Here is a 27,414-nt window from a genome sequence, read left to right as displayed (position 1 = left end):
AAATCTCCTAGAAGGCCATCAGTAGGGGGTCCTTCTCCACCTCCCACTAGGTAGTGAAGAAGGCATTAGAGAGGCCATCCTCTCTCAGGCATTTCTGCCCGTCCTGTGTATGGAAAGCCTCCTCTAGTTCGTTCTCTATGAAGGGGGACTAGGAGGGAGCGTCCCATCTCCTCTGTGAGGAGGGGCACGATGTGATCCCAGATCTGCTTTCTACATCGTTATCCTCTAGCTGAGACTGTCTCTTGCTCGAAAAGGCGTTTGTAGTAGTCGGTAGCAATCTCCATCAACTCGTCTGGGCTAAAGCGTCCTTCCATACTAATCTCGAAGACTGCGTGTCTAATGTCTTGAGGTGCGAAGCTGGTGCACTTAGAAAAACTCCCTGCACAACGTGTCCCCCTTCCACGCCCAGAAGGCTATTGAGGTGCGGCAAGAGAACTCCAAGCGCCTGTCCTCTAGGCCAACAATGACTGCTCGTGCGCGCACCTCCTATGCGTGGAGGGTGGGATCCCCTGGTCTCCCTTGTAATAATCTCTGCATGGCTGCAAGGTCCCACTGGAGTGCTCTCTTCTCCTCCTAGCTCTGTTGCCTAGTCTGTATGGCTGCCTCTTGGCAAATAATGCTTGACTCGGCTAGGACCTCTGCAATCTTCTCTAAGATTCAATCCCATCTGTCCCACTCTCTGGTCCAAATCTGCTCAATTTGTCTCGTCACCTCCTCCTTCCTATAGATCGAGTGAAGGATTCGACCGGATCGTGTGTCTAAGGCAGATGCTGGGGGATCAAGTGTCAGGAGAACCGGGCAATGATCGGACAATGTGGTAGCCGCCAACTGTCAAATTTGGCCTCCACGAGAGCCTCCCCACTCTCCCACATAGAACCTGTCCAACCGCTCCAGCAGGACTCCACCTAGCTACCTGTATCTCCAAGAGAAGTCCAGCGACCTCTCCCTCCTGTGGAAGGCAGGGTTTCTCGAGGCATCGCGTGCTCCTATTGCTAGTAGAAAGACCTCCCATGTCTCCTGCTCCTCCACAGCCATGCCCTGGTTGTTTCTGCCTCTGCCCTCCTGGTCCTCTAAAGCATCCAGGTTGTTGAAGTCTCCTCCAACGATCTAGGAGTCCACCTCTGGGAGTCCTGCCGCAATCTCCACCTACAACCTACTGCGTGCCCTAACCTTAGTAAGGGCATAGACATTGAGGACTCCAAGGCACGAGTCCCCAATATCCAATCTGATCCATAGAACCCTTATTGCCACTATCATCCCGTGGTCTCGTACACAGGTAGTGAGACTCGGGCCAATAGAGATGCATACACCTCCACTCTTGCCGTGGGCACCAATGGCGTGCTCCCAATAAGTGTGTGAACTGCTCGTAAGTACCTTCCCTACCTAATGGGCCTAGGCGGGAGTGAGCTTGTGCTCCTATAGAAGTAGGATGTCCATCTTTCCGGCAAGGGCAAGCTGCAGCTCCTGCCGAACAATCAACTTCCTGGAACCACGTGCCCCACTATAGTGGAGGCTATTCACATTGGAGGATGCAAGGTGTAAATTCATAGGGAGACCTGTGACTGACCGAACAAATATCTATTCAGTGTGGAAGCTACTGACGAAGAAGAGAAACCAAGAGGCATGCATATATGCTTCGCTACCGGCCTGGATGGTGAACTCCATTTTCCCATGGTAGCCCTCGGCGGACCATGGGGGTGATGGGTGTGCCTGGTGGTACCACCAGAGCATCTATCAACCATACTAAGAGGCGAGACTCCGTAGACTGGTAGAAACAGGCCGCCTGTGCCAGGGGCCACTCGATTACATCCATCGGCGCTCTCCACTACGGGGGGGCTCGAAAGATAATGCTCAGATGAGGGACCTTGGCTCTAGCCCACCAGTTAATGTCCATCATGCAACCTGGCCAGTGCTAGGAGAAAAGTGCCAATCCACCTTCTCCCATCCACTGGGAGATGTGGTCTGCGACCTGGCTCTTCACCTTCTCCTCTATTTGAGACGTCATCCAGTCTCTTGTGTGAAAGGTCTGAAGGAAGAAGGCGTAGTTTGGTCCATCCGATGGTGCTATTAGATGGACCTTGCCGCTCCTAGACTTGTGTACCACGAAGATTTCCACCTCTAGGGGTAGTGGGAACACTCCGCGCTCCGCCACTCTAAGGTAAGACCACAGCGGCCCACTGCGAAAAAACTCCTATGGTAGCAGCTGCGTCTGTCTCGAGAAAGTGTGATGGGCAGCATGGACGGATAAACTGGTGGCTGTGTGGGGGAGGGAAGGAGAGCTAGACTGCCGTTGGATAGAGGATGTCGGCGTATAGGGCTCCTCACCTCTTGTGGGAGGGGGGGGGAATGGGTGGGAGGAGGGTCACCTGTGCTAGGTGAAGATCAGCAGGGGGGCTGGTCAGAGGGGGTGATGGTTGGGAGGGGGAGGATCGAGGGATGGTGGGGTGGTCTGAGGCACACGGCAGGTGTGGGGGTGAGCTAGTAGCTCTAGGGGAGGGAGGGTGTGAACTAGGGTTTGGGGGGGGGGGGGGGAGGGGCTCTACTGAGGGGGCGACGCTCGCCCTCCTGCTCCCTGCTGCCGTGGCTGTGTCTAAGGGATTGCCCAAAGTCATGGTAGCGCAAACACTGCCCTGGCCGCCCAGTCACAATGACCTACTACTTGAAGGAGTGTCTGCTTGCCTCAATCTCGAGGAACTATGGTATATTCTTGGTCTATTTCACTGCCACCCGTACCTTTGGGACTCCTACGGCTGTCACTGCGTCCACGAAAGGGGGGGAAGGACAGTGCTGAAGAGCCATCCAAAGTCTTCCACAAGCTGACGATACTCTATCACCAATTCGGGGAAGAGTAGGATGACCGAGTGTCTAAGAAAACTATTGTGGAGTGCAAATGCCTCCACTGTGAAGGCACTGTACCAGGGAACCATATGGATATCCCCCCTTGTGGAGGCATAGGGTGAGCTAGCTAGTAGCTCACGTGCTGCGTCTGCAGAGGTGAGTCGTATACTAGGAAGATCCCTTTACCCATTAGAACAGCCTCCACTATCTACGATGTGCTGATGCGCAGTGTGGAGTGAAGTCAATCCCAAAGTTTGGCCCTAGAAGGCGGGGGTGGGGAATGCTTGTTTACACGGTGGAGGATGTCAGATGGGAGAGGATCGAGGTGCAGCTGAAGTGCAGTAGACAGTGTGAGAGTGAGAGACAGAGTTGAGCACGACACCCAATGCAATAGTACTGAATAGAGTGTTAGCTGAAAGTACAAATGATAACCCTTATACCTTAGGGTTATAAGGGGCTGTTCACACCCGAACACAGTAAGTGCCCGTAAGTGTGCACCACAAGCACATACAAAATAGTACACATAATCTGGGGGAAAAAACCTCTCCTACCGAGAGTAAAAAGTGCCCCAGTGTCCTAGTGATCACCCGCACACTCCCATATGAGCGTAGGCGTAAGTAAGGCGTGTGAGATACCCAACAAACCCCCCTGGAGTGAAGAGTGATCAAGTGTACAAGGATCATCCGCCACCAAAGGGCGTCAAATTCAAAGCATCGCGAAATGCTTCAAATTTGTCTCGTGGAAGAGGTTTTTTCCCCCAGATTATGTGTACTATTTTGTATGTGCTTGTGGTGCACACTTACGGGCACTTACTGTGTTCGGGTGTGAACAGCCCCTTATAACCCTAAGGTATAAGGGTTATCATTTGTACTTTCAGCTAACACTCTATTCAGTACTATTGCATTGGGTGTCGTGCTCAACTCTGTCTCTCACTCTCACACTGTCTACTGCACTTCAGCTGCACCTCGATCCTCTCCCATCTGACATTTGGTATCAGAGCTCAGCTCTGAGCTCAGCTTCTGCTTGCAACGTGCAGTCCTGACCGCACTCGAGCCACCTCTGTTCTGCATCTGCCCTGCGCGCAGCTCCAACAGACGGCGCGCAACACTGCCCTGCCCAGACGCCACCTGTACCTGCACTCGCCCTGCCCAGGCGCTGTTCCTCTGTGCGTCGCCTTTACTCGAGTGTCCGCCTGCAGTTCGCCCGCCACACGATTTGACTGTCCTGAGTCGTTTGTAGTCCACGTCAGCAACACTAAGTCAAACGACGCCCGCCAGACGACGCAGCCCGTCAGCCCGCCGTTTTGAAAAGTCCACGTCAGCAGCTCGCGATTGTAAAACAGTCCGCTCGTCAACGGACCCGTCACACGCGACTGTCCTGCGCTGCCAAACTGCCCGTTGATCTGCGCCGCCAAACTGCCCGCCAAACTCCACGTCAGCTCTGCTCGCCACCTTAGCCGCCTGTCTAACCAGCACACGCCAGTCTGCTTCACGCTCAGGTAACATTTTGAAAATTATTGTTATTCCAGCCCAGAATAAAATTCTGGAAGCGGCGGTTCACACGCAATTGGCACAGATCTACTGGAAAGAAAATTTCATGCAAATTTCTGACTGAATGGTCAGAAAATTTTGGGGCTTTTGTGTATTTGGAGGACAGATGCATTTAAACTGCTGATACAGTCACAGACCGACTGTTTTTGACAGAGATTTTGGCAAAATTTTGGGGATTTATTCATAACAGTGTTGCACTGCACTGTTTGCACATTGGGAAACGTGCTGTGTCTGTCTGTGACACATTGAATGCACATTTTGGGGCTTTTGTAACAGACATTTGTGACAGAAATTTTGGGCAGAAAATTTTGGGGCTTTTGATGTTTTAGTGCTGCTGAGCACTAATTGCACCTTGGAAAGCGTGCATCAGTGACAGTTTTTGTGACAGAGTACCCTTTGCACATTAATTGCAGACTTGTGTTTGCTGCAATTTCTGGAAATTTGCAGATTTCCAGCCCGTACTGCATTGACATTGCTCAATTGCCTTTTGGGAAATAATGGCAAATCAGGGAGGAGATGTATTCACCTATGTGTCCAAGGAAGACCGATTGGATGGGAACAATTATTCCCTTTGGTCTTTCATGATGAAGAATGTATTAGTGGCAAAAAATTTGTGGGATTATGTCAGTGGAGAGGAAGCTCGACCGGGAGTTGTGGCTCCCGCTACTCCTCCTCCAGGAGGACGTGCAAGAGGGCAACCTCAGCCCCCTCCACCTCAGCCCGCTCAGCCACTTCCCCCAAGAACTGCAGCTCAGAAAACTTGGGATACACGGGATGCACAGGCTATGTCGCTGATTGCATTGGCAGTTCAGCGTTCTATCATTCCTCATATTCGTTCAGCAGCTTCTTCACAAGAAGCTTGGTTGATATTGGAGCAGATGTTTGCAGGAAAGAATGAGACTCGCATCTCTTTCTTGAAGAAAGAGCTAGAGACTCTAAAGATGAATGAGGGTGATTCTATGCAGGATCATCTCAACAAAATTCAGGACTTGCGGGAGCAACTCATGAATGTGGATGAATACTACTCAGATGCGCAGCTGATTTCTACGACATTGAATTCACTGGCTCCCTCTTACTTGGCTTTTCATACTGCCTTGAACCTCACTATGAGGATTTCGAAAGAGCCCATCACTTTCATTCAGCTTGTCAGTTTGCTTCTAGAGGAGGAACAAACTAGACGGAACAGTGGTGTGGATGGTATAGCCTCTGAGCAGGCTTTTATGTCAAGGCAGAAGGGTAAAAACAGCCAAGGGAAAAATGCTTCGCAGAGTTCTGGTAGTAGTAACACTTCACAGACAAGTCAGAAACAGGTGGGCACGCAAGCCAAGAAAGGAAAATGCCATTACTGCAAGAAGCCTGGCCACTACATCACTGAGTGCAGGAAGCGCATCGCCAAAGAGAAGAAGAAGGAGTCAGGGATGTCTGTTTCTGTAGCTCCTTCCACTGCTAGTGAGTCCGCGTCCTTTGTTGCAGACAGGGACTATTGTTTTTACACTTGCAGTTATGATGTCTCTTGGGCTGATAGAGCATTTAGCTCTACAGAAGATGCTGACACTTGGTTCTTTGACAGTGGTGCTTCACGGCATATCACATCTCGTAGAGATTTGTTTGCTTCTCTTGGTGCACCTCCCGTTGGGAAGTCTGTTCAGTGTGCTAATAATGCATCATACCCTGTTCGTGGTATTGGGGAGATTCAGCTTACAACCATTGATGGCTCTATTCTCCGCCTACAGGATGCTTTGTATGTGCCTGGCATTAAGAAGAATCTGCTTTCCATTTCTTCTATGGCACGTTGTGGTTTGCAGGTCACCTTTGATGATGACCGTTGCATGGTCCGTGACAAGGAACACATGACATTGGTCTTGACAGGTTCTTTGTGTCATGGGTTATATGAGTTGGATGCTCTTTCGGTAGATCAATCTGCATATTTGACATCCACTCTTACTCCTGCTATGTTAGAGGCAGAGTTATGGCATGCTCGTTTGGGGCATGTAAACTATGGCAGCTTGATGCTATTACAGCGTACTCAGATGTTGGATGGATTACCTCTCTTGGAGAGACCTCCTGAGCATTTATGCGAGGGTTGCATTTTGGGGAAAATGCATCGTTTCTCTTTTCCCCGTGATGTTGCTTTTAGAGCAACAGCCAGATTGCAGCTTGTGCATTCGGATGTTTGTGGGCCCATGCAGACACAGTCATTGGGTGGTTGTTACTATTTTGTAACATTTATTGATGACTTTACACGTTTGTGCTGGGTCTATTGCTTGAAAAAGAAGTCAGAAGTGTATGATGCATTTTTGGCTTTCAGTGCACTTGTGGAAACTCAGTCTGGTTGCAAGATTAAGACTCTCCGTTCGGACCGAGGGGGGGAATACATGTCCTCTATGCTGAATTCTTATTTGCAGCAGAAGGGCATTATCCATCAGTACACTACTGCATATACTCCACAGCAGAATGGGGTAGCAGAGAGGAAAAATCGGTCACTCATGGAGATGGCCAGATGTATGCTGAAGGCAAAGAGTTTGCCTCATAGTTTTTGGATGGAAGCCGTCATGTGCGCTTGCCACATTTTGAACAGATGCCCTACCAAGGCCTTGAAAACCGTCACACCTTTTGAGGCTTGGCACAGCCGCAAACCTTCTGTTGGCCACTTCCGTACTTTTGGGTGTCTTGCATATGCCCATATTCCACAGGTACTTCGAAAGAAGTTGGACAACAAGGCTGTAAAATGCATCTTTATGGGATATAGCAGCGAAAGCAAAGGCTACAGACTCTATGATCCCGTGACCAAGAAGGTTTTTGTCAGCAGGGATGTTGTATTTGATGAAAAATCAGAATTATCCTTGGCTGGTTTTGATACATATCAGGCTGCCCCTGATGTCTTTGAAGGGCTGCTGCCCATCACATTTGGTGATTCAGCTGGTACTTCAGCAAATGAACCTAATGTTCAGCCAGCTGCTCCTATGGAACATGCAGTAAATCAGCACATTGCTGAAACTGAAATTCAGCAGGAACTTGTACACAGTCAAGAAGCAAGATAGGTGCCTAGATGGTACACGTAGACTATGAGAGATAGTCATTTGGAAACACCCTTGGCTGGTCGTACTCGAAGGCAAACTCAACTGCATGATTCAGCACATTCCATGGAGTTGGTTATGGCAGCATGTACTCATGATAATGAGGAGCCTGAATGTTTTGAGGATGCACGACATAGTGTGCATTGGATGGCAGCCATGCAAGCTGAATTGGATTCTATTCATAAGAATCATACTTGGGATTTGGTGTCTTTGCCAGTTGGCAAGCGTGCCATTGGTACGAAATGGGTCTACAAATTGAAAAGGAATGCAGATGGATCCATAGATAAGTACAAGGCACGGCTGGTAGCTAAAGGCTACGCACAGAAAAAGGGCATTGACTATGAGGAGACCTTTGCTCCTACCTCCCGTATGACGACCATTCGGTCTATGATTGCCTTGGCTGCACATTTTGGTTGGAAAGTGCATCAGCTGGATATAAAGACTGCATTCTTACATGGGGAACTTCAGGAAGAAGTGTATGTACAGCAGCCCATTGGTTTTGCAGTTGAAGGCTCAGAAAATTTAGTATGCAAGCTGAAAAAAGCTCTATATGGTTTGAAACAAGCTCCACGAGCTTGGTACGCAAAGATAGATGCTTTCTTGCTTAGTCAGGGGTTTGTAAACAGCCCATCTGAGTCTACCCTTTATGTACATAAAGAAGGGGGATCCATGCTGATTTTGTGTCTATATGTAGACGACCTTTTGCTCACTGGAACACGTGCTGATCAGATTTCAGCATTCAAAAATAATTTACAGCAAACTTTTGACATGTCTGACTTGGGTATTTTGCACTATTACTTGGGCATCCAGTTTGTACATGATGCTAGAGGCATTGGATTATGTCAGTCAAGGTACATTGGGCAACTTCTTGAGAAGTTTGGCTTACAGGATTGCAAGCCAGTTTGTACACCCATGGAACCTGGGCTCAAACTGTCATTACATGATGACAGTGATTTGTTTGATATCCATACTTATGCTCCAGCAGTGGGATGTCTCATCTATCTATGCCACACTCGGCCAGACATACAGTTTGCCGTTTCAGTTTTGAGCAGGTACATGCATCAGCCTCGTATGTCGCATTGGCAAGCTGTGAAGCGTGTGTTTCGTTACTTGCAGGGTACTAGAGCTCTTGGATTGCTTTATGCCAAGGGGAAACCACTGCAGTTACATGCTTACAGTGACTCTGATTGGGCTGGTGATTTTGATACTCGTCACTCCACTAGTGGTAATTGTTTCTTTCTTGGCTCGTCATGCATTTCTTGGCTTAGCAAGAAACAATCCACTGTTGCCACGTCGTCATGTGAAGCTGAGTACAAGGCAGCCTTCACTACTGCAGTTGAGTGCGTATGGCTTAGACGCTTACTTGCTGATTTGGATGTATCTGTTACGGAGCCTACTCCTTTATATACTGACAGTCAGAGTGCCATTGCAGTGGCACGGAACCCTGTGTTTCATGCTCGCACGAAACACATAGAGATTCACTACCACTTTGTCAGAGAGAGGCTACATGCAGGTGATATCAGCCTTGTCTACTGTCCTACCACCAGCAATAGGGGGAGGCGGGGGGGCCAGGGCGGAGGAGTGGGGAACCAGATCCTCAGGCAGGAGGATAGGGCATGGGTTCAGGCAGAGTGGGCGAGGGGAAGGGGAAGGGGGGGGGGGGGAACCAGATCCTCAGGCAGGAGGATAGGGCATGGGTTCAGGCAGAGTGGGGGAGGGGGGGGGGGGGGAACCAGATCCTCAGGCAGGAGGATAGGGCATGGGTTCAGGCAGAGTGGGGGAGGGGAAGGGGGGGGGTTCCTGGCGGGGGCGATCAGGCAGGACGGGTGAGGTAGGGGAGGTGAGGCGTGCAGGGGAGCAAACGACGCGGCATTGAGCAGAAGCAGACGGGTCACTGGGGGGGGGGGGGGGGGAGGGAGGGAGGGGGTACCACTGGGGGAAGGGGTCCCACTTGGGGAAGAGGCGGCGCAAAAGGCGGGGGGGTAGTGGGGGACTAGCGGGACAGAGGCGCACACCACGGGACGGGGGCAGAGACGCGTTGGTTCAATGTCTGGGGCGAGGGAGCAATGGCGTGTTGGTAGAAACCTTGGTCGTGGGGTGCTTGCTTCTTCGTTTTGAGGTGAAATGGGGCACATTTGCTGGACACTATTTTAGATGTGGCCAATTGGGCCATTTCATTTTAGAATGTGATAGAAGCCCTGAGGTATTGCAATGTTCTTTGAATCGTGACATGGATATGCAAGAGCAGCATCCCCAGCAAATGGTTCAGTAGCCAGAAGCTGATCATGTGCCTCTTGTCTAGCATGGACATGATGATGAAAAGAAGAATGTTTCCCAAGCTGGTATTGAGTGTGCATCACCTTCGGTTGGTCGAAATTTGCCTCCTTAAGATTATTCTTGGGTCATTGTGCTTCAATTGCTAGTTTGCAGAGGGAAGATCTTGTAGATGTGATCCAAAGTGAGATGAAGAGATTTCACGTAGCTAAAGCTATTGATATTAAAGGGAAAGGAAAAGTGGTGATTCAATAGTTTTCTTTTTTGTGATTTATCATGAGGCTCGCTTTATAGAATGTTAAAGGCATTTCTTTGGGCAGTAAGCAATGTCAGTTGTGGAAAGTTGTGTTAGTTGGAAATTGGGATGTTTTTTATGCTATGGAGCATAAACAACATGCTTTGGTAGGATCTTCTTATGTATATAAGGATTGTACAATCTTTTTTAGTGGTCATGCTCCACATAAATCTGGAGTTATGTTGGCCATCAGATCTTCCTTGCAACCATCTTTGGTTTCTCAGGACCTCGCAGCAAACTTCTGATACTAGAAATCCTATATGAAGGGGAGGTTTTGTGGCTGGTGGATGTGTATACTCTTTCTACTACACGGAAACGTCGTCAACTTTGGAATGACTTTCATTGCCTTGCCATGGCTCATCAAGGCTTTGTTATGGGTGATTTTAATGCATGTGTATCTATGGATCAAGCGACTTCACTGCACTCGGTCATGGATGGTCTTGAGCGACAGGCTTGGGATGCTCTAGCAACTATGCCTTTGAAACAAGACACATGGTCCTGGATGCATCCTTCACAGTCTAGATATACTTATCGTTCTCTTCAACATCCAAACACCTGGGCCAAACTTGATAGGATCTATATTTGTCAGAGCGATGGATGCATCCTTCATAGTCTGGATATACTTATTGTTCTCTTCAGCATCCAAACACCTAGGTCAAACTTAATAGGTTCTATATTTGTCAAAGCGATTCTTTTCTTCCTGCAGTCATTGATATGTAGGTGGAGCAACAACATGTCTTGTCAGACCACTATCCTTTGGTCTTGGAATTGACCCACAGACCTGTTCATGCCTTTAAGGCTCTCCTTGCTCATTTGCCTCTTCATTTCAACCAATCTTTTCTGCTGCAAAATCAGTTTTTGGAGTGTATTCAGCAATTGATTGCTTCTTTTAGCTCAAGGATCCTATCTGGATGGATGAAAGCATGGGCTATTTTTAAGGATAATGCATAAGCATTATCCGGACAGTATGGTATTCAGCATGCTTCCTCTTTACGAGCTGAATTGCTGCATGTGCAATCTTTGTTAGCCTACTCATTGTCTCTGTGCCAATCAGGGGATACCACTGATGACTTGCTCACATGCATTGAATGGTTGAAATGTAGAGTTTAATCTCTTCAAGAAGAGGAATATGCTAAATACAAATTGCTGGCCAGAGTAGAATCTTTATATGATAATAACGTTCAATCTCATCAATTCTTTGCTCGTTTACACCAGAAATACGCTCGGAAAAATATTGTGCATTTGATGGATAAGCAAGGTATTATGCTGACTAATCTTGCTTCCATTATTTAGATGTGTGTTGACTTTTATAAATCTTTGTTGGGTCCACAGGAGATTCTTTTTTATGTTGTTCACTCTACTTGCAGATACATTTGCGATTTGGTTAGTAACGAGGTTAAGAGAGAATGAGTTGATCTGATGGAGGTTGATATTTCAAAGGATGAAGTGGAAGATGTGCTGTCCCATTTGCCTCGAAGGAAGAGCCCTAGCTAGGATGGGCTTTCTAATGAGTTGTTTTCAGCTCATGTTGAGAAACTTAAGGACCCATTAACTCGCCTGTGTTAGCAAGTATGGAACTCTAGTATGATGCCTTCCGATTGGAAAATTCCTATCATTCGGTTATTGCCTAGGGTTCCCTCTCCGACCTCTTTGAAACAATGGAGACCCATTTCTGTTCTGGGTTCTTTATATAAAATCTTCTCTAAAATCATTGCCAACAGCTTGCAGAAAGTATTTCCGCACTTGGTTCATCCACATCAATAGGGTTTCATTAAGGGTCAGAATATAATGCATAACATTTTGAATGTTCAACTGGGGATTGATTATGCCAAAGCTTCAGGCCAGGAGGTTGTTATGCTCTAGCTTGATATTGAAAAGGCATTTGATCATATTAGCCGTCTTTTTTACTGTAGCTAATGTCCACCATGGGATTCGGTCCTTGCATGATTTCTCTTGTTGATACCATTAGTCAAGGTGTTGTGGCTCATATTGCACTTAATGGAGGAATCACTGATGAAATTTCATTGTCTCCGTCTCTTTGGCAAGGTTGCCCTCTCAGCCCTTTGCTGTTTGCTTTAGTCACTCACACGATGCTTTCCTTGTTGGATAAGTTGGCCGATCAAGGTGAGATTGTTGGTTTGTCTCTTCCCAGTGGTGCCCAACTTTTGGGTTAATCTTTGGCAGATTCCTTTATGCTCCTTAAGGCTGATCGCACTAATGTTAATCAGGCAATGATTGGGTGGAATCTTTTTGCTATGGCATTGGGACTTCATATTAATGCTCAGAAATCTACACTGCTCTCTTGTACGGAGAATGATTTGAAAGCCTTGGGCTAGCATGGAGTTGTGATTTCTAAGGGAGATATAACAAAACACTTGGGTTATCCTATTGGTGTGGATGTAGCTCCCCGTGCCTTGCTTGATTGGATGTCATCATGTATTCATGATCGGTTCATGTACTAGAAATCTCAAGGCTGGCCTCTTCATGTGAGACTTAAAGCTGGTCAATGTATCATGATCAGCATGATTTCGTTTTTTCTGCCATTGCTTCCTTGGACTAAGAAGTCTCTTTTGGAATTGATTCAGCCTATCTTATTCATTTTGTGGAAAAATAAAGGAAATTATTTGGGCCAAGTGTGGATTTCGTGGCAACATGTGACTACTCCTAAAAGGATGGGGGGGAGCAGCTTTATTGGATGTTAATTTGCGTATGGCTGCTTTGAGGCTAGCTCTTTTGCAAGCACTATGTGTAGAGAGTCATCCCTAGTCAGATATTGCAAAACTTTTCATAGAACGGACTGGCATCTCTCATGGTAGCACGGTTATTCATGCTTCTTGGTAGCATGTGCTTAATTCCATGAGGCCTATTAAGGTCTCCCAGTCTTTTCTCCTTTCTCATTTGATTGCATCTTGGCGGGAGATGTTATGTTTTGCAGTTTGGCGCCCTCTTGATTTTCATGAGGAGAATTCGCTGCAAGAAATATTGGCTAACTCTAGGTTGTTGGATTTGCAGCGGGACAAGTTTAATCGGATGGCTCATTTCGGGTTGCAGACAATCCTTGATAGTATCATTCCTGGGCAGCCCCGTTTTTTATCTTTCCAGCATATTTGTTAGCACTTTCAGGTGCCTCGAGGATATCACAACATTTGATCGTCCATACATGACAGGCTTCTGAGGTTCTCTCATTTGCCTGTGTTACAGCCATTGTCTCCCTGGCATGATTGGATATTTGTGCTTCCAGATGATTTTGAGGAAATGTTAACCAACCAAATATATTAGATGGATCACTGGAAAGGCTAATAAATTATGGCACATTCGGGATAGCAAAAAGAAGTGGTAGGAAAGATTTATCCAACTCTGGAAGTCTAAGGTTCCTTATCAGGGTAAAGTGTTCATGTGGAGATTGCTTTTTGGGGGTCTTCCAACTGGGAATGTGTTGCATGCCTGCAAGATCTTTACTGGTCACTATGTATTTTGCACTACATGTGATGAGACATTGTTTCATCTATTTGTCTCTTGCCCTATTGCTCGACAAATTTGGAGTTTTGTTTCCCTGTGTGATCCTCGGCGATTCAGCACCAGATATCAGCTCATTCGTGGAGTATGGGAAAGATGACCTCTATGTCTACTTTGCATTCAGATTATTCCTGCCTCTTCCATTTCCTTAGATGGACAACCCTGTGGCATATTTGGCGTACTCAGAATGTCTTTATTTTTGACTCAGTACTGGGCATCCATGGTCATGTGGCCCATGTTCGTGGTTTAGTGTTATCTCCTCTATGGTGTCAGTTGATCTGGCTCTTCCTGACATTGCTACTCCCTGGCTAGATATTGTTTGCTTCATACCAGCTGTCCTTTCTACGTGATATTTATGTGTTAAAGTCTTGGTAGACTTTCATTTGTCTGTTTTTTCTTTGCTAACTTGATGGTCTGATGTAAATATTTACTACTTAATTCAACTATCTTCACGAAAAAAAAAAAAGAGTCTTCCTTACGAAAAATAGAGAGAGAGTCTTCATTGTTGGTTGGCCAAAGTGTTTATTGGCTACCTAGTGGCCAACCATGACTTGCAAAGGTAGATGTAACCAGATTGAATTTTATTTTTTTGGCAATGTTTTTAAATCATAGTTTTCATCCTATTGAGTAATTTGTTCCTTGAGTAGAGAAGTAAAGGGGATGGTTAGACTCAACACATCACAAAATGGATAAGCTATCCTAACGACCCATGGGTGTCAATGACGAAGGAAGCTATGGGGGATATGTGGTGAAGGAAACAAGAAGACTACCCTAGGAGATTGCCATGGGAGTTGCTATGAATATGGTAGATCAAGAGCCAACCATTCTCTAATTGAAAAGAGATAAATGTACGCAGATGTATATTTATAAGAACAAAATGCCAAAGCATGGGGTAATGCAAAGGGAATGTAAAATGATATGCTTATGCAAAATGACGTACAATTGTGTCACATGGAGAATGCCCTCACAAGGGAATTGTTCACTTGCCCAAGTGGCCTTTTATAGTTGTAGTCATCTTGATGATGCAGATTATGATACAAGATACAAACTATTAATAATGTCAATGAAGCAATTTGTAATCAAAATCCTATCACCACCAAGAGGATAATGTAGCCTTTTTCAAAGTGGACCCCTTTTCAAAGTGGAAGGGAAAGCCAGAGGGAAACCTTTTTTCCTATCAAGCTAAAGTAGAAGGGGAGGAAGTACCCATGCTGATTCGTGGCAGAAGATATTGTAGAATCAATCTACTAACCGGTTTGGTTAGGATGTCTACAAAGTTATCTCATGATGATACAAGCTCTAGGCGAATGGTATCAAGCTCAACTTGCTCGCCAATGAGCTTCTCAAGTGCACAACCTTTGTGGTGCAATCGAAAAGTACACGGGGAAAGCAACCACCATCTCTTGCTTATAGTTTGATCATGAAATGGAAGTCGTGCCCAAAGAGTAGATGTAGCCGCTATAGAAACATGGGGTGTAAGGATCTCCTACCTAGTCAAAATTGGTATAATCCTACAAATCCAAACCATGACCATAAGTGAGTCCATAAGAAAGATACAGTGAATATATCTCTGTTGGGTATCTCACACGCCTTACTTACGCCTACGCTCATATGGGAGTGTGCGGGTGATCACTAGGACACTGGGGCACTTTTTACTCTCGGTAGGAGAGGTTTTTTCCCCCAGATTATGTGTACTATTTTGTATGTGCTTGTGGTGCACACTTACGGGCACTTACTGTGTTCGGGTGTGAACAGCCCCTTATAACCCTAAGGTATAAGGGTTATCATTTGTACTTTCAGCTAACACTCTATTCAGTACTATTGCATTGGGTGTCGTGCTCAACTCTGTCTCTCACTCTCACACTGTCTACTGCACTTCAGCTGCACCTCGATCCTCTCCCATCTGACATTTGGTATCAGAGCTCAGCTTCTGCTTGCAACGTGCAGTCCTGACCGCACTCGAGCCACCTCTGTTCTGCATCTGCCCTGCGCGCAGCTCCAACAGACGGCGCGCAACACTGCCCTGCCCAGACGCCACCTGTACCTGCACTCGCCCTGCCCAGGCGCTGTTCCTCTGTGCGTCGCCTTTACTCGAGTGTCCGCCTGCAGTTCGCCCGCCACACAATTCGACTGTCCTGAGTCGTTTGTAGTCCACGTCAGCAACACTAAGTCAAACGACGCCCGCCAGACGACGCAGCCCGTCAGCCCGCCGTTTTGAAAAGTCCACGTCAGCAGCTCGCGATTGTAAAACAGTCCGCTCGTCAACGGACCCGTCACACGCGACTGTCCTGTGCTGCCAAACTGCCCGTTGATCTGCGCCGCCAAACTGCCCGCAAAACTCCACGTCAGCTCTGCTCGCCACCTTAGCCGCCTGTCTAACCAGCACACGCCAGTCTGCTTCACGCTCAGGTAACATTTTGAAAATTATTGTTATTCCAGCCCAGAATAAAATTCTGGAAGCGGCGGTTCACACGCAATTGGCACAGATCTACTGGAAAGAAAATTTCATGCAAATTTCTGACTGAATGGTCAGAAAATTTTGGGGCTTTTGTGTATTTGGAGGACAGATGCATTTAAACTGCTGATACAGTCACAGACCGACTGTTTTTGACAGAGATTTTGGCAAAATTTTGGGGATTTATTCATAACAGTGTTGCACTGCACTGTTTGCACATTGGGAAACGTGCTGTGTCTGTCTGTGACACATTGAATGCACATTTTGGGGCTTTTGTAACAGACATTTGTGACAGAAATTTTGGGCAGAAAATTTTGGGGCTTTTGATGTTTTAGTGCTGCTGAGCACTAATTGCACCTTGGAAAGCGTGCATCAGTGACAGTTTTTGTGACAGAGTACCCTTTGCACATTAATTGCAGACTTGTGTTTGCTGCAATTTCTGGAAATTTGCAGATTTCCAGCCCGTACTGCATTGACATTGCTCAATTGCCTTTTGGGAAATAATGGCAAATCAGGGAGGAGATGTATTCACCTATGTGTCCAAGGAAGACCGATTGGATGGGAACAATTATTCCCTTTGGTCTTTCATGATGAAGAATGTATTAGTGGCAAAAAAATTTGTGGGATTATGTCAGTGGAGAGGAAGCTCGACCGGGAGTTGTGGCTCCCGCTACTCCTCCTCCAGGAGGACGTGCAAGAGGGCAACCTCAGCCCCCTCCACCTCAGCCCGCTCAGCCACTTCCCCCAAGAACTGCAGCTCAGAAAACTTGGGATACACGGGATGCACAGGCTATGTCGCTGATTGCATTGGCAGTTCAGCGTTCTATCATTCCTCATATTCGTTCAGCAGCTTCTTCACAAGAAGCTTGGTTGATATTGGAGCAGATGTTTGCAGGAAAGAATGAGACTCGCATCTCTTTCTTGAAGAAAGAGCTAGAGACTCTAAAGATGAATGAGGGTGATTCTATGCAGGATCATCTCAACAAAATTCAGGACTTGCGGGAGCAACTCATGAATGTGGATGAATACTACTCAGATGCGCAGCTGATTTCTACGACATTGAATTCACTGGCTCCCTCTTACTTGGCTTTTCATACTGCCTTGAACCTCACTATGAGGATTTCGAAAGAGCCCATCACTTTCATTCAGCTTGTCAGTTTGCTTCTAGAGGAGGAACAAACTAGACGGAACAGTGGTGTGGATGGTATAGCCTCTGAGCAGGCTTTTATGTCAAGGCAGAAGGGTAAAAACAGCCAAGGGAAAAATGCTTCGCAGAGTTCTGGTAGTAGTAACACTTCACAGACAAGTCAGAAACAGGGGGGCACGCAAGCCAAGAAAGGAAAATGCCATTACTGCAAGAAGCCTGGCCACTACATCACTGAGTGCAGGAAGCGCATCGCCAAAGAGAAGAAGAAGGAGTCAGGGATGTCTGTTTCTGTAGCTCCTTCCACTGCTAGTGAGTCCGCGTCCTTTGTTGCAGACAGGGACTATTGTTTTTACACTTGCAGTTATGATGTCTCTTGGGCTGATAGAGCATTTAGCTCTACAGAAGATGCTGACACTTGGTTCTTTGACAGTGGTGCTTCACGGCATATCACATCTCGTAGAGATTTGTTTGCTTCTCTTGGTGCACCTCCCGTTGGGAAGTCTGTTCAGTGTGCTAATAATGCATCATACCCTGTTCGTGGTATTGGGGAGATTCAGCTTACAACCATTGATGGCTCTATTCTCCGCCTACAGGATGCTTTGTATGTGCCTGGCATTAAGAAGAATCTGCTTTCCATTTCTTCTATGGCACGTTGTGGTTTGCAGGTCACCTTTGATGATGACCGTTGCATGGTCCGTGACAAGGAACACATGACATTGGTCTTGACAGGTTCTTTGTGTCATGGGTTATATGAGTTGGATGCTCTTTCGGTAGATCAATCTGCATATTTGACATCCACTCTTACTCCTGCTATGTTAGAGGCAGAGTTATGGCATGCTCGTTTGGGGCATGTAAACTATGGCAGCTTGATGCTATTACAGCGTACTCAGATGTTGGATGGATTACCTCTCTTGGAGAGACCTCCTGAGCATTTATGCGAGGGTTGCATTTTGGGGAAAATGCATCGTTTCTCTTTTCCCCGTGATGTTGCTTTTAGAGCAACAGCCAGATTGCAGCTTGTGCATTCGGATGTTTGTGGGCCCATGCAGACACAGTCATTGGGTGGTTGTTACTATTTTGTAACATTTATTGATGACTTTACACGTTTGTGCTGGGTCTATTGCTTGAAAAAGAAGTCAGAAGTGTATGATGCATTTTTGGCTTTCAGTGCACTTGTGGAAACTCAGTCTGGTTGCAAGATTAAGACTCTCCGTTCGGACCGAGGGGGGGAATACATGTCCTCTATGCTGAATTCTTATTTGCAGCAGAAGGGCATTATCCATCAGTACACTACTGCATATATTCCACAGCAGAATGGGGTAGCAGAGAGGAAAAATCGGTCACTCATGGAGATGGCCAGATGTATGCTGAAGGCAAAGAGTTTGCCTCATAGTTTTTGGATGGAAGCCGTCATGTGCGCTTGCCACATTTTGAACAGATGCCCTACCAAGGCCTTGAAAACCGTCACACCTTTTGAGGCTTGGCACAGCCGCAAACCTTCTGTTGGCCACTTCCGTACTTTTGGGTGTCTTGCATATGCCCATATTCCACAGGTACTTCGAAAGAAGTTGGACAACAAGGCTGTAAAATGCATCTTTATGGGATATAGCAGCGAAAGCAAAGGCTACAGACTCTATGATCCCGTGACCAAGAAGGTTTTTGTCAGCAGGGATGTTGTATTTGATGAAAAATCAGAATTATCCTTGGCTGGTTTTGATACATATCAGGCTGCCCGTGATGTCTTTGAAGGGCTGCTACCCATCACATTTGGTGATTCAGCTGGTACTTCAGCAAATGAACCTAATGTTCAGCCAGCTGCTCCTATGGAACATGCAGTAAATCAGCACATTGCTGAAACTGAAATTCAGCAGGAACTTGTACACAGTCAGGAAGCAAGACAGGTGCCTAGATGGTACACGCAGACTATGAGAGATAGTCATTTGGAAACACCCTTGGCTGGTCGTACTCGAAGGCAAACTCAACTGCATGATTCAGCACATTCCATGGAGTTGGTTATGGCAGCATGTACTCATGATAATGAGGAGCCTGAATGTTTTGAGGATGCACGACATAGTGTGCATTGGATGGCAGCCATGCAAGCTGAATTGGATTCTATTCATAAGAATCATACTTGGGATTTGGTGTCTTTGCCAGTTGGCAAGCGTGCCATTGGTACGAAATGGGTCTACAAATTGAAAAGGAATGCAGATGGATCCATAGATAAGTACAAGGCACGGCTGGTAGCTAAAGGCTACGCACAGAAAAAGGGCATTGACTATGAGGAGACCTTTGCTCCTACCTCCCGTATGACGACCATTCGGTCTATGATTGCCTTGGCTGCACATTTTGGTTGGAAAGTGCATCAGCTGGATATAAAGACTGCATTCTTACATGGGGAACTTCAGGAAGAAGTGTATGTACAGCAGCCCATTGGTTTTGCAGTTGAAGGCTCAGAAAATTTAGTATGCAAGCTGAAAAAAGCTCTATATGGTTTGAAACAAGCTCCACGAGCTTGGTACGCAAAGATAGATGCTTTCTTGCTTAGTCAGGGGTTTGTAAACAGCCCATCTGAGTCTACCCTTTATGTACATAAAGAAGGGGGATCCATGCTGATTTTGTGTCTATATGTAGACGACCTTTTGCTCACTGGAACACGTGCTGATCAGATTTCAGCATTCAAAAATAATTTACAGCAAACTTTTGACATGTCTGACTTGGGTATTTTGCACTATTACTTGGGCATCCAGTTTGTACATGATGCTAGAGGCATTGGATTATGTCAGTCAAGGTACATTGGGCAACTTCTTGAGAAGTTTGGCTTACAGGATTGCAAGCCAGTTTGTACACCCATGGAACCTGGGCTCAAACTGTCATTACATGATGACAGTGATTTGTTTGATATCCATACTTATGCTCCAGCAGTGGGATGTCTCATCTATCTATGCCACACTCGGCCAGACATACAGTTTGCCGTTTCAGTTTTGAGCAGGTACATGCATCAGCCTCGTATGTCGCATTGGCAAGCTGTGAAGCGTGTGTTTCGTTACTTGCAGGGTACTAGAGCTCTTGGATTGCTTTATGCCAAGGGGAAACCACTGCAGTTACATGCTTACAGTGACTCTGATTGGGCTGGTGATTTTGATACTCGTCACTCCACTAGTGGCAATTGTTTCTTTCTTGGCTCGTCATGCATTTCTTGGCTTAGCAAGAAACAATCCACTGTTGCCACGTCGTCATGTGAAGCTGAGTACAAGGCAGCCTTCACTACTGCAGTTGAGTGCGTATGGCTTAGACGCTTACTTGCTGATTTGGATGTATCTGTTACGGAGCCTACTCCTTTATATACTGACAGTCAGAGTGCCATTGCAGTGGCACGGAACCCTGTGTTTCATGCTCGCACGAAACACATAGAGATTCACTACCACTTTGTCAGAGAGAGGCTACATGCAGGTGATATCAGCCTTGTCTACTGTCCTACCACCAGCAATGTGGCAGACATCTTCACCAAAGCTCTTCCACGAGACAAATTTGAAGCATTTCGCGATGCTTTGAATTTGACGCCCTTTGGTGGCGGATGATCCTTGTACACTTGATCACTCTTCACTCCAGGGGGGTTTGTTGGGTATCTCACACGCCTTACTTACGCCTACGCTCATATGGGAGTGTGCGGGTGATCACTAGGACACTGGGGCACTTTTTACTCTCGGTAGGAGAGGTTTTTTCCCCCAGATTATGTGTACTATTTTGTATGTGCTTGTGGTGCACACTTACGGGCACTTACTGTGTTCGGGTGTGAACAGCCCTTTATAACCCTAAGGTATAAGGGTTATCATTTGTACTTTCAGCTAACACTCTATTCAGTACTATTGCATTGGGTGTCGTGCTCAACTCTGTCTCTCACTCTCACACTGTCTACTGCACTTCAGCTGCACCTCGATCCTCTCCCATCTGACAATCTCAACACACGCAAGCAAGCTGTCCAATGTGACATTTTAGGTGTATTGAAATACTAACTAAGCAATGACACTGTCCATGGGAATCCTTGGCTATTTTGATAATGGTATCTAGAGGCATGGCCACATGCCATGTTTGATCAATGGAAAACTATTCAACTAGCTCAAGTATATACTTCTATTGAGAGTGGAATTCCTATATCTAACTATCTCTGTTTTCGAAAAGTAAGACATTTGACTGAGGTTGGTGGTCATCTCACATGTAGAGCCAAGCTGGGCCTTAATGCGATGATAGTAGAATCTGGGCTTGTAATGAGTAAATCATCAACATATTATATGATGTAGCTAAACCCCCTCTGAAGTAGATTGGATGTATGAGTTTAAATCATAAGGGGTAGAACAGAAAACATGAGTTCAAAGGAACTTGTCCATCCTATGGAACCATGATCATGGTGCTTGCTTTAGCTTGTAAAGAGCTTTCCACAAACAAAAGTCCTTATCCTTAAGTTCTGCAAGAGGAAATTCGAGAGATTGCTCTAGATGGACTTCTTTCTCCAGATAACTGTCCAAAAAGCTACTTTTGATGTCCATTTGATAAATCGACCAACTATGGCAAGCAGCTAGTGCTTCAAATTAGAAGCACCCTAGATGATGTTCCTAGCTACAAGGGCTCGGGAGACAAAAATGTCCTGAACTCTGGCCTTGGCTCTTTCATAATAAGACTTATGTACTTCCGCCTTCAAACATTTATGGCTCTTTGAGTCTTTAGTCTTCAGACTTTTAAGTATATACTTATTTTGTATCATCAATTTATCTTAATATATGATGCATTGTTCATTTGTATATTGTATAGAATGTGCGGTGGTGCTGGCGTCTGGGGTTGAGTACAAAATATGCTCAGAGATGCAAGCCTCTAATCATTCATCAGTATGGTTTGATTTTTCTATTTGCATTAATCAAGGGTTTACGTCAGGCTCTCATCCTTCTAGCTTCAATATAAGTTTTATTCTCAACAAAAAGGTTGTTGATAAAGCCAAGAGGGTGTGGATTAAGGTCTCTAAAGCTAATACAGATCCAGCTGAAAAAGGCTGTGCTAGTGCTATTGTTGGTTTGTCTAAAAGGAATGGCAAGTTGCAAGCTCAGTGTACGAAGAATCTTTATGCTGGAGTTTCAGGATTGATAAATAGTACTCTGCCTGCCTTGGCTGTTAGTCCCGAGATCCTATATTACCTCATCTTTTGTAGGCTTTTCAGATATTCTTGCGACATCAAGAACATGTTAGACTACATGCAGTGAGGATCCTGATTGAATCATAAGCATAAAAGGGAGACTATTCTAGAACTTGAGGATTTTAAAGGTAAATGTTATTTTTGGGAAGGGTTTAGCATGACCATAGCAGCAGCAGTGTGAATCACCTTTCATGAGGCCACAAAAGCCAAGAAAACATGGAAACAACAGCAAGGGACCTTTTATGTTTTCAAAGTTAATTGCACCTGGTGTCTACTTTGCAACGTAGCAACATTGAACAAGGAACAAGAGATGGGAATGAGAATGGGAAATGCAGTGGCAATAGGGAAGGTCCAAATGGCACATTAAAAATAGGTAAATTTAGGATTTTTTCATAATTCTAAAATAAACCACTTTAGTACTCATGATTTTATTTCTGCAAAGCTAGTAAAAGATTTGAAATTACAAACTGTTCCTACGCATTATCGCATTAAAGCAACATTCTTAGGCACAAGGTATAATGGAACACAAGAGGTGCATGACTTAGAAATTCAAATTGGTGAATACACTGAAAGAAGGAATTTCCTAGTTGTACTATTACAGTCCAGTGATATTATTTTAGGTATGCCTTGGCGTGGTGCGCAGATCGGATGTCGTATGCTTGCGTAGTGAATGCCGGAAGGTCCCCAAGAACAAAAGAACTCTACTTTTTGCACAAAACTTAAGATAAAAAGCATGCACGACATGAACAAGAGACCAATTGGGTGCAATCTCTCCCCATGCCTTGTGTGAGCGCTCCACAAAGCATGTATTTTATGTATTAATCTCACTGGTGCGCAGATCGGATGCCGTATGCTTGCGTAGTGAATGCCGGAAGGTCCCCAAGAACAAAAGAACTCTACTTTTTGCACAAAACTCAAGGTAAAAAGCATGCACGACATGAACAAGAGACCAATTGGGTGCAATCTCCCCCCATGCCTTGTGTGAACGCTCCACAAAGCATGTATTTTATGTATTAATCATCTTCAAGCTCAAATAATAGCCCAAATTACAAAATTGCACGCTTTTGGCTTTTGAGTTTGCTTTAGCACAAAATAGAAATAAAGCTAGTGGGCGGGCGCCGAAAGAGTCAGGCATACCCAATACAATGTCCAAATACAAATATCATAATCGTATGCCCATGCGCATACAAAATAATAAATAAATATCCAATGCCTCAATAAAATCGCGACAAAATATAGGCGCCATGCCTAAGGTATGTGCCCATCAAAATATAAGTGACAACTTGAATACACGCTATCCTCCAATGCTTTCCTCCGCCACTGCTGCTATCTCTACACATCAACTGAAGCATTCACAATCATTAGTAAAATAATGCAATTAAACCGACAAAAGTGAATACCTAGCAGTCTTCAGCTATATAAATAAATCAACTGGTTAGAAATCAATCCTAGCCTTAATTTATTACGAGTGCGCACTCTATTCTCTAAGTTGACTCTTGGTGACAATTTTACTAAGTATACACATGACCCAAGTCCCCTTCTATATGTTCTGTGACATCCACCCACTTATGTTTGTTTATCAAATCATCCCAATTCTTCTTTCCCATCTCACACATGTGAGAAGATCTCTAAGATCTATCACTCTTGAATAGTCATATTCCAATCACCCAAATCCAATGTATTACATTGCGGCAACTTAGCATACAACCAACCATTACTGGTATTTGACTCTTCCACCTGGAACAGTTGAAGCATAAACAGAGACAACATAGATCTTTTCTTCCTCACATTAATGCTAACAGCAACCACAGATTCATCCCCCTGCAACCAAGAAAGCTTGATGTTTCATCTCTTCCCGAATTAGAATTTGTATACCTCCCACACCAAGACCTTACAATCCACAAGGGAAAGACACCCAAAACAGGACATGCTGCAAAATATCCTCAGGCTTGAATGTTTACAAACTAACGCAAGACATAAACCAGATTGCCTATATAACCAACTGGACTGTTGATAATCCATTCTCTTTCTGCTGCTGAGGCGACCATGGTGAAGAAAATCCTTTCCCAAAAAACCTATATCGATGAAGATAAGCCTCGGTTTGATAAGTATTTCTGAGCCATCTTTCAAATTCTTCTTCAAAAGGAACTTACCCATGAATAATAAATATAGATCTGTAAGAGCAAAGCTTGCATAAAGGTCCTTGAATCTTCCCAAGGAAAACACTACAAGAGCCTTGGGATATGCCTTCTATTGGTTTGCAGTTCAGTTGTTCTTTTTCCATTGTACACCCTGAGGTCTTCATATAACACAAGCTCCAGAATCTATATATCCACATCACAGCCACGTATGGCATCGGCATAGTTGACTTCCATGCCCTCACCTGCACATCCTCGTGCCTTACTGCAACCAGATTGTCCATCAACCTCTACAGCCAGCCACACCAGGGGCTGGTGCTTGGAGGAGGTCTGCATGCAATGGATGGCCCAATATGTGTCAGCCCTTAGTAAATTCCCTTAAGGAAGAGTAAAGTGAGCATGTGTGAAGTTAAGAACCACATCTCCTGTTTATTATTTGCTCTGGACCCCATTCTTCTAAGTTTCTGAACTCACACCTATCATCATTCTTACCAATCCAACATTGATTACCATATGCAAGGATTGGATTGTTCAATTTGCATTGATAACAAAAGGTTCACACCTATCTTCATTCTTACCAATCCAACATTGATTACCATATGCAAGGATTAGATTGTTCAATTTTCATTGAGAACAAAACGTTCTGATGGCATTACCCAAAGATCAATCTCAAATGGAAGGTTTCTACATCAATTTTCTGCAAGTGACTTGAAATACTTAGTTGCATCCCCTTTCCATAAGGATGTTACGTATGTGCATATTCATGGGTTTCCTCCTCAGATTTACCAGTGAGTGCCTCACTTCTGCTTCCATCTTCATCCCCTTCTTCACTTTGGCCTGTGTATCCCCCCGGCCTGTATATCCCCCACCCCACCCATGCAGCAATTCTTCACTGCTATCAAGTCATCCTCGACCCCAACTGGGCTTGGCTTCTAGTGAGGGAGTCCTATCTAGCTTAGCTTCTTGAAAATTGCACAATAAAGAAAACACAATGTCAACAAGGAATAGAGCATACACAACAAATTAGAGAACAATTGAGATTTCCTTATTTGCAAACAAAGTGATACTATGATAGCTCTATTCACCCGTGAGCTTTCATAGTGAATCTTAGGTGGTGCTCTAGACAGTGAAGAGGTTAAAGCTTTCTCGATGAAGTCTGAGTAGGACAATCATAGATGATGATTCGAGGGTCTTCTTTTTATAGCCCACCAAGATGATAGGTCTGCGTGACCAGCATACCATATGCTTCATTACCAAAAAAAAGGAAAAAACATCGGACTAGTAGCAACTCTCCTTGTTGAGCAGGACCACCCTGCTTCAAATCATCCCGGCCTGCTGATCTTCTCCACTTCTTCTCTGAACAACTCCCCCCTTTCATAGTAAGGCTTTTCTCCTTCATCCACCTCCCTTTTTCCTTTGTGATGTGATGTGATCATATATCTCTGACTTGTGATGCCATGTAACATTGAATCTGAATAGCATATTTCTCAAGCACTTCAGGGGCAACTTTTGAAATTTGGTTGAGTTTCCATATTAGTGTAGAGTTGAGATAATTGGATCTTATAGCATGAGGTGGTTCATTGATTTCAACATGATGTTGGTGTGAGGATAACATTTCAGAACAATGCAGCAAAAGTGCAAGGAAAGCAAAATGGTTTTTGTATTTTTCTCATCAAGTTAACAAGCCATTGGAACATCATCTCAGATGTTAGACACAATAGAAACGATACTGCTAGAAAGATTTAAAAGTAATCAACATAGGGAGAAAAGCTGCTGTACTAACTGTTTTTTCTGGCCTGTAAAGGTACCCCATCATTGTTGATGCATTAGCTCCAGCCAATGTTACAGACTGGGTTGCAGATACCTGTTCCTTCCGTAAACTCCCTCTATGCAAAGTATAGATAGTCTTGCCCCCAGGACCTCATTAGTTTTCCTATTAGTAAATCAAAATGTTCAACTGCTGCAGCTTCAGGTCAGTTCTAAGATTCTTGCAGGTCTTCCATGCAGCAGACACAGATGTAGCCATTGGCTTAACAACCGATTGTGAGATCATAGTTTGGAGATACAATCAATTCGGTCCACATCGTGTTTTGCAAGGACACACTGATTGGGTTGAAGCAGTGGTAGTTGCATGTCGGAAACGAATCAAGATAAAACTTGATGCAGTCAAAGACTCGCATACTTTAAAAAAATTGTAATAAGTGCATTATCACTACCATTTTTTTCATTTCACATAATGACATCCTTCTACTGCTTGAATGCAGGTAATATCTTTTAGCTATGAATGTCCTTTGTGAATATAGGATGCTAACTTCATGTTTCTTAATCAAAGCTTCAAAAAATCTTCTACCACAAGGAGAGAGACAACAAAGCTTCAGATCCAGGATGATACTGATTCTGGAGATGATGCATTCATTCCAGCAGACATTGAGGTTTATAGTGGTGGTGGTGATGGAGCACTTCTAAAGTGGCAAGCTGACAGAACCTCAAAGACTTGGGCTCTCTCAGAGTTGGGTCCTCCCTCACAGCACTCGATCCTTTGCATGCTACACCATCAAAAGCTGGATGTTCTTATTAGCGGTACAACCTGCTCTCTGAAAGCCTACTATAAATAAATGGAAAAGAAACCAGTTTGGGCTTATATTACAACTCTTTTTTGCATCACTATGGTTGAAATGTATCTCTGATCTATTTGTAGGTAAATCAAATGTTATGTCACAGATGAGAAGTGTCCTTACATTTACCAGCAGCATTTCCATAAGATGAGTCAATTGCATGATGTAGTACGTTATGGCATCTGTCTTTCTTGCTGGGGAAAAATGGCATTTCTTGTGCATACAGAAGTTTGTACTTACTGACACTTTCATAAAGATACACTTTCTAGGATAACGGTGTTCTACAGGTCTTCACCCTCTAGTGCAGGACTTGGTTGATTCACATCT

At 45.0% G+C, this 27,414-nt stretch overlaps 1 protein-coding gene across 8 annotated transcripts in view; it reads left to right on the top strand.

Annotated features, from left to right (window-relative positions):
• LOC148025199 (uncharacterized) overlaps positions 1 to 27,414 on the top strand; it is a 268,949-nt gene that overhangs the window by 165,785 nt on the left and 75,750 nt on the right. For 6 of the 8 annotated variants that reach the window (XM_087695002.1, XM_087695001.1, XM_087695000.1 and 3 more), the window contains 3 exons: positions 26,277 to 26,367; positions 26,467 to 26,666; positions 26,805 to 27,052. In XM_087695002.1, coding sequence (XP_087551128.1) covers positions 26,277 to 26,367; positions 26,467 to 26,666; positions 26,805 to 27,052 — 539 coding nt within the window. The remainder of the gene's footprint in view (positions 1 to 26,276; positions 26,368 to 26,466; positions 26,667 to 26,804; positions 27,053 to 27,414) is intronic. The other 2 variants (XM_087695006.1, XM_087695007.1) reach the window with 1 other exon arrangement.

The sequence above is a fragment of the Lygodium microphyllum genome, chromosome 15 (genome assembly GCF_053477565.2).
Source record: "Lygodium microphyllum isolate KBCC chromosome 15, Lygodium_microphyllum_v1.1.10, whole genome shotgun sequence".
In the NCBI taxonomy this organism is placed as follows: Eukaryota; Viridiplantae; Streptophyta; class Polypodiopsida; order Schizaeales; family Lygodiaceae; genus Lygodium; species Lygodium microphyllum.
Note: the sequence above shows the minus strand (reverse complement) of the source record. Positions and strands in the feature narration are given on the sequence as shown.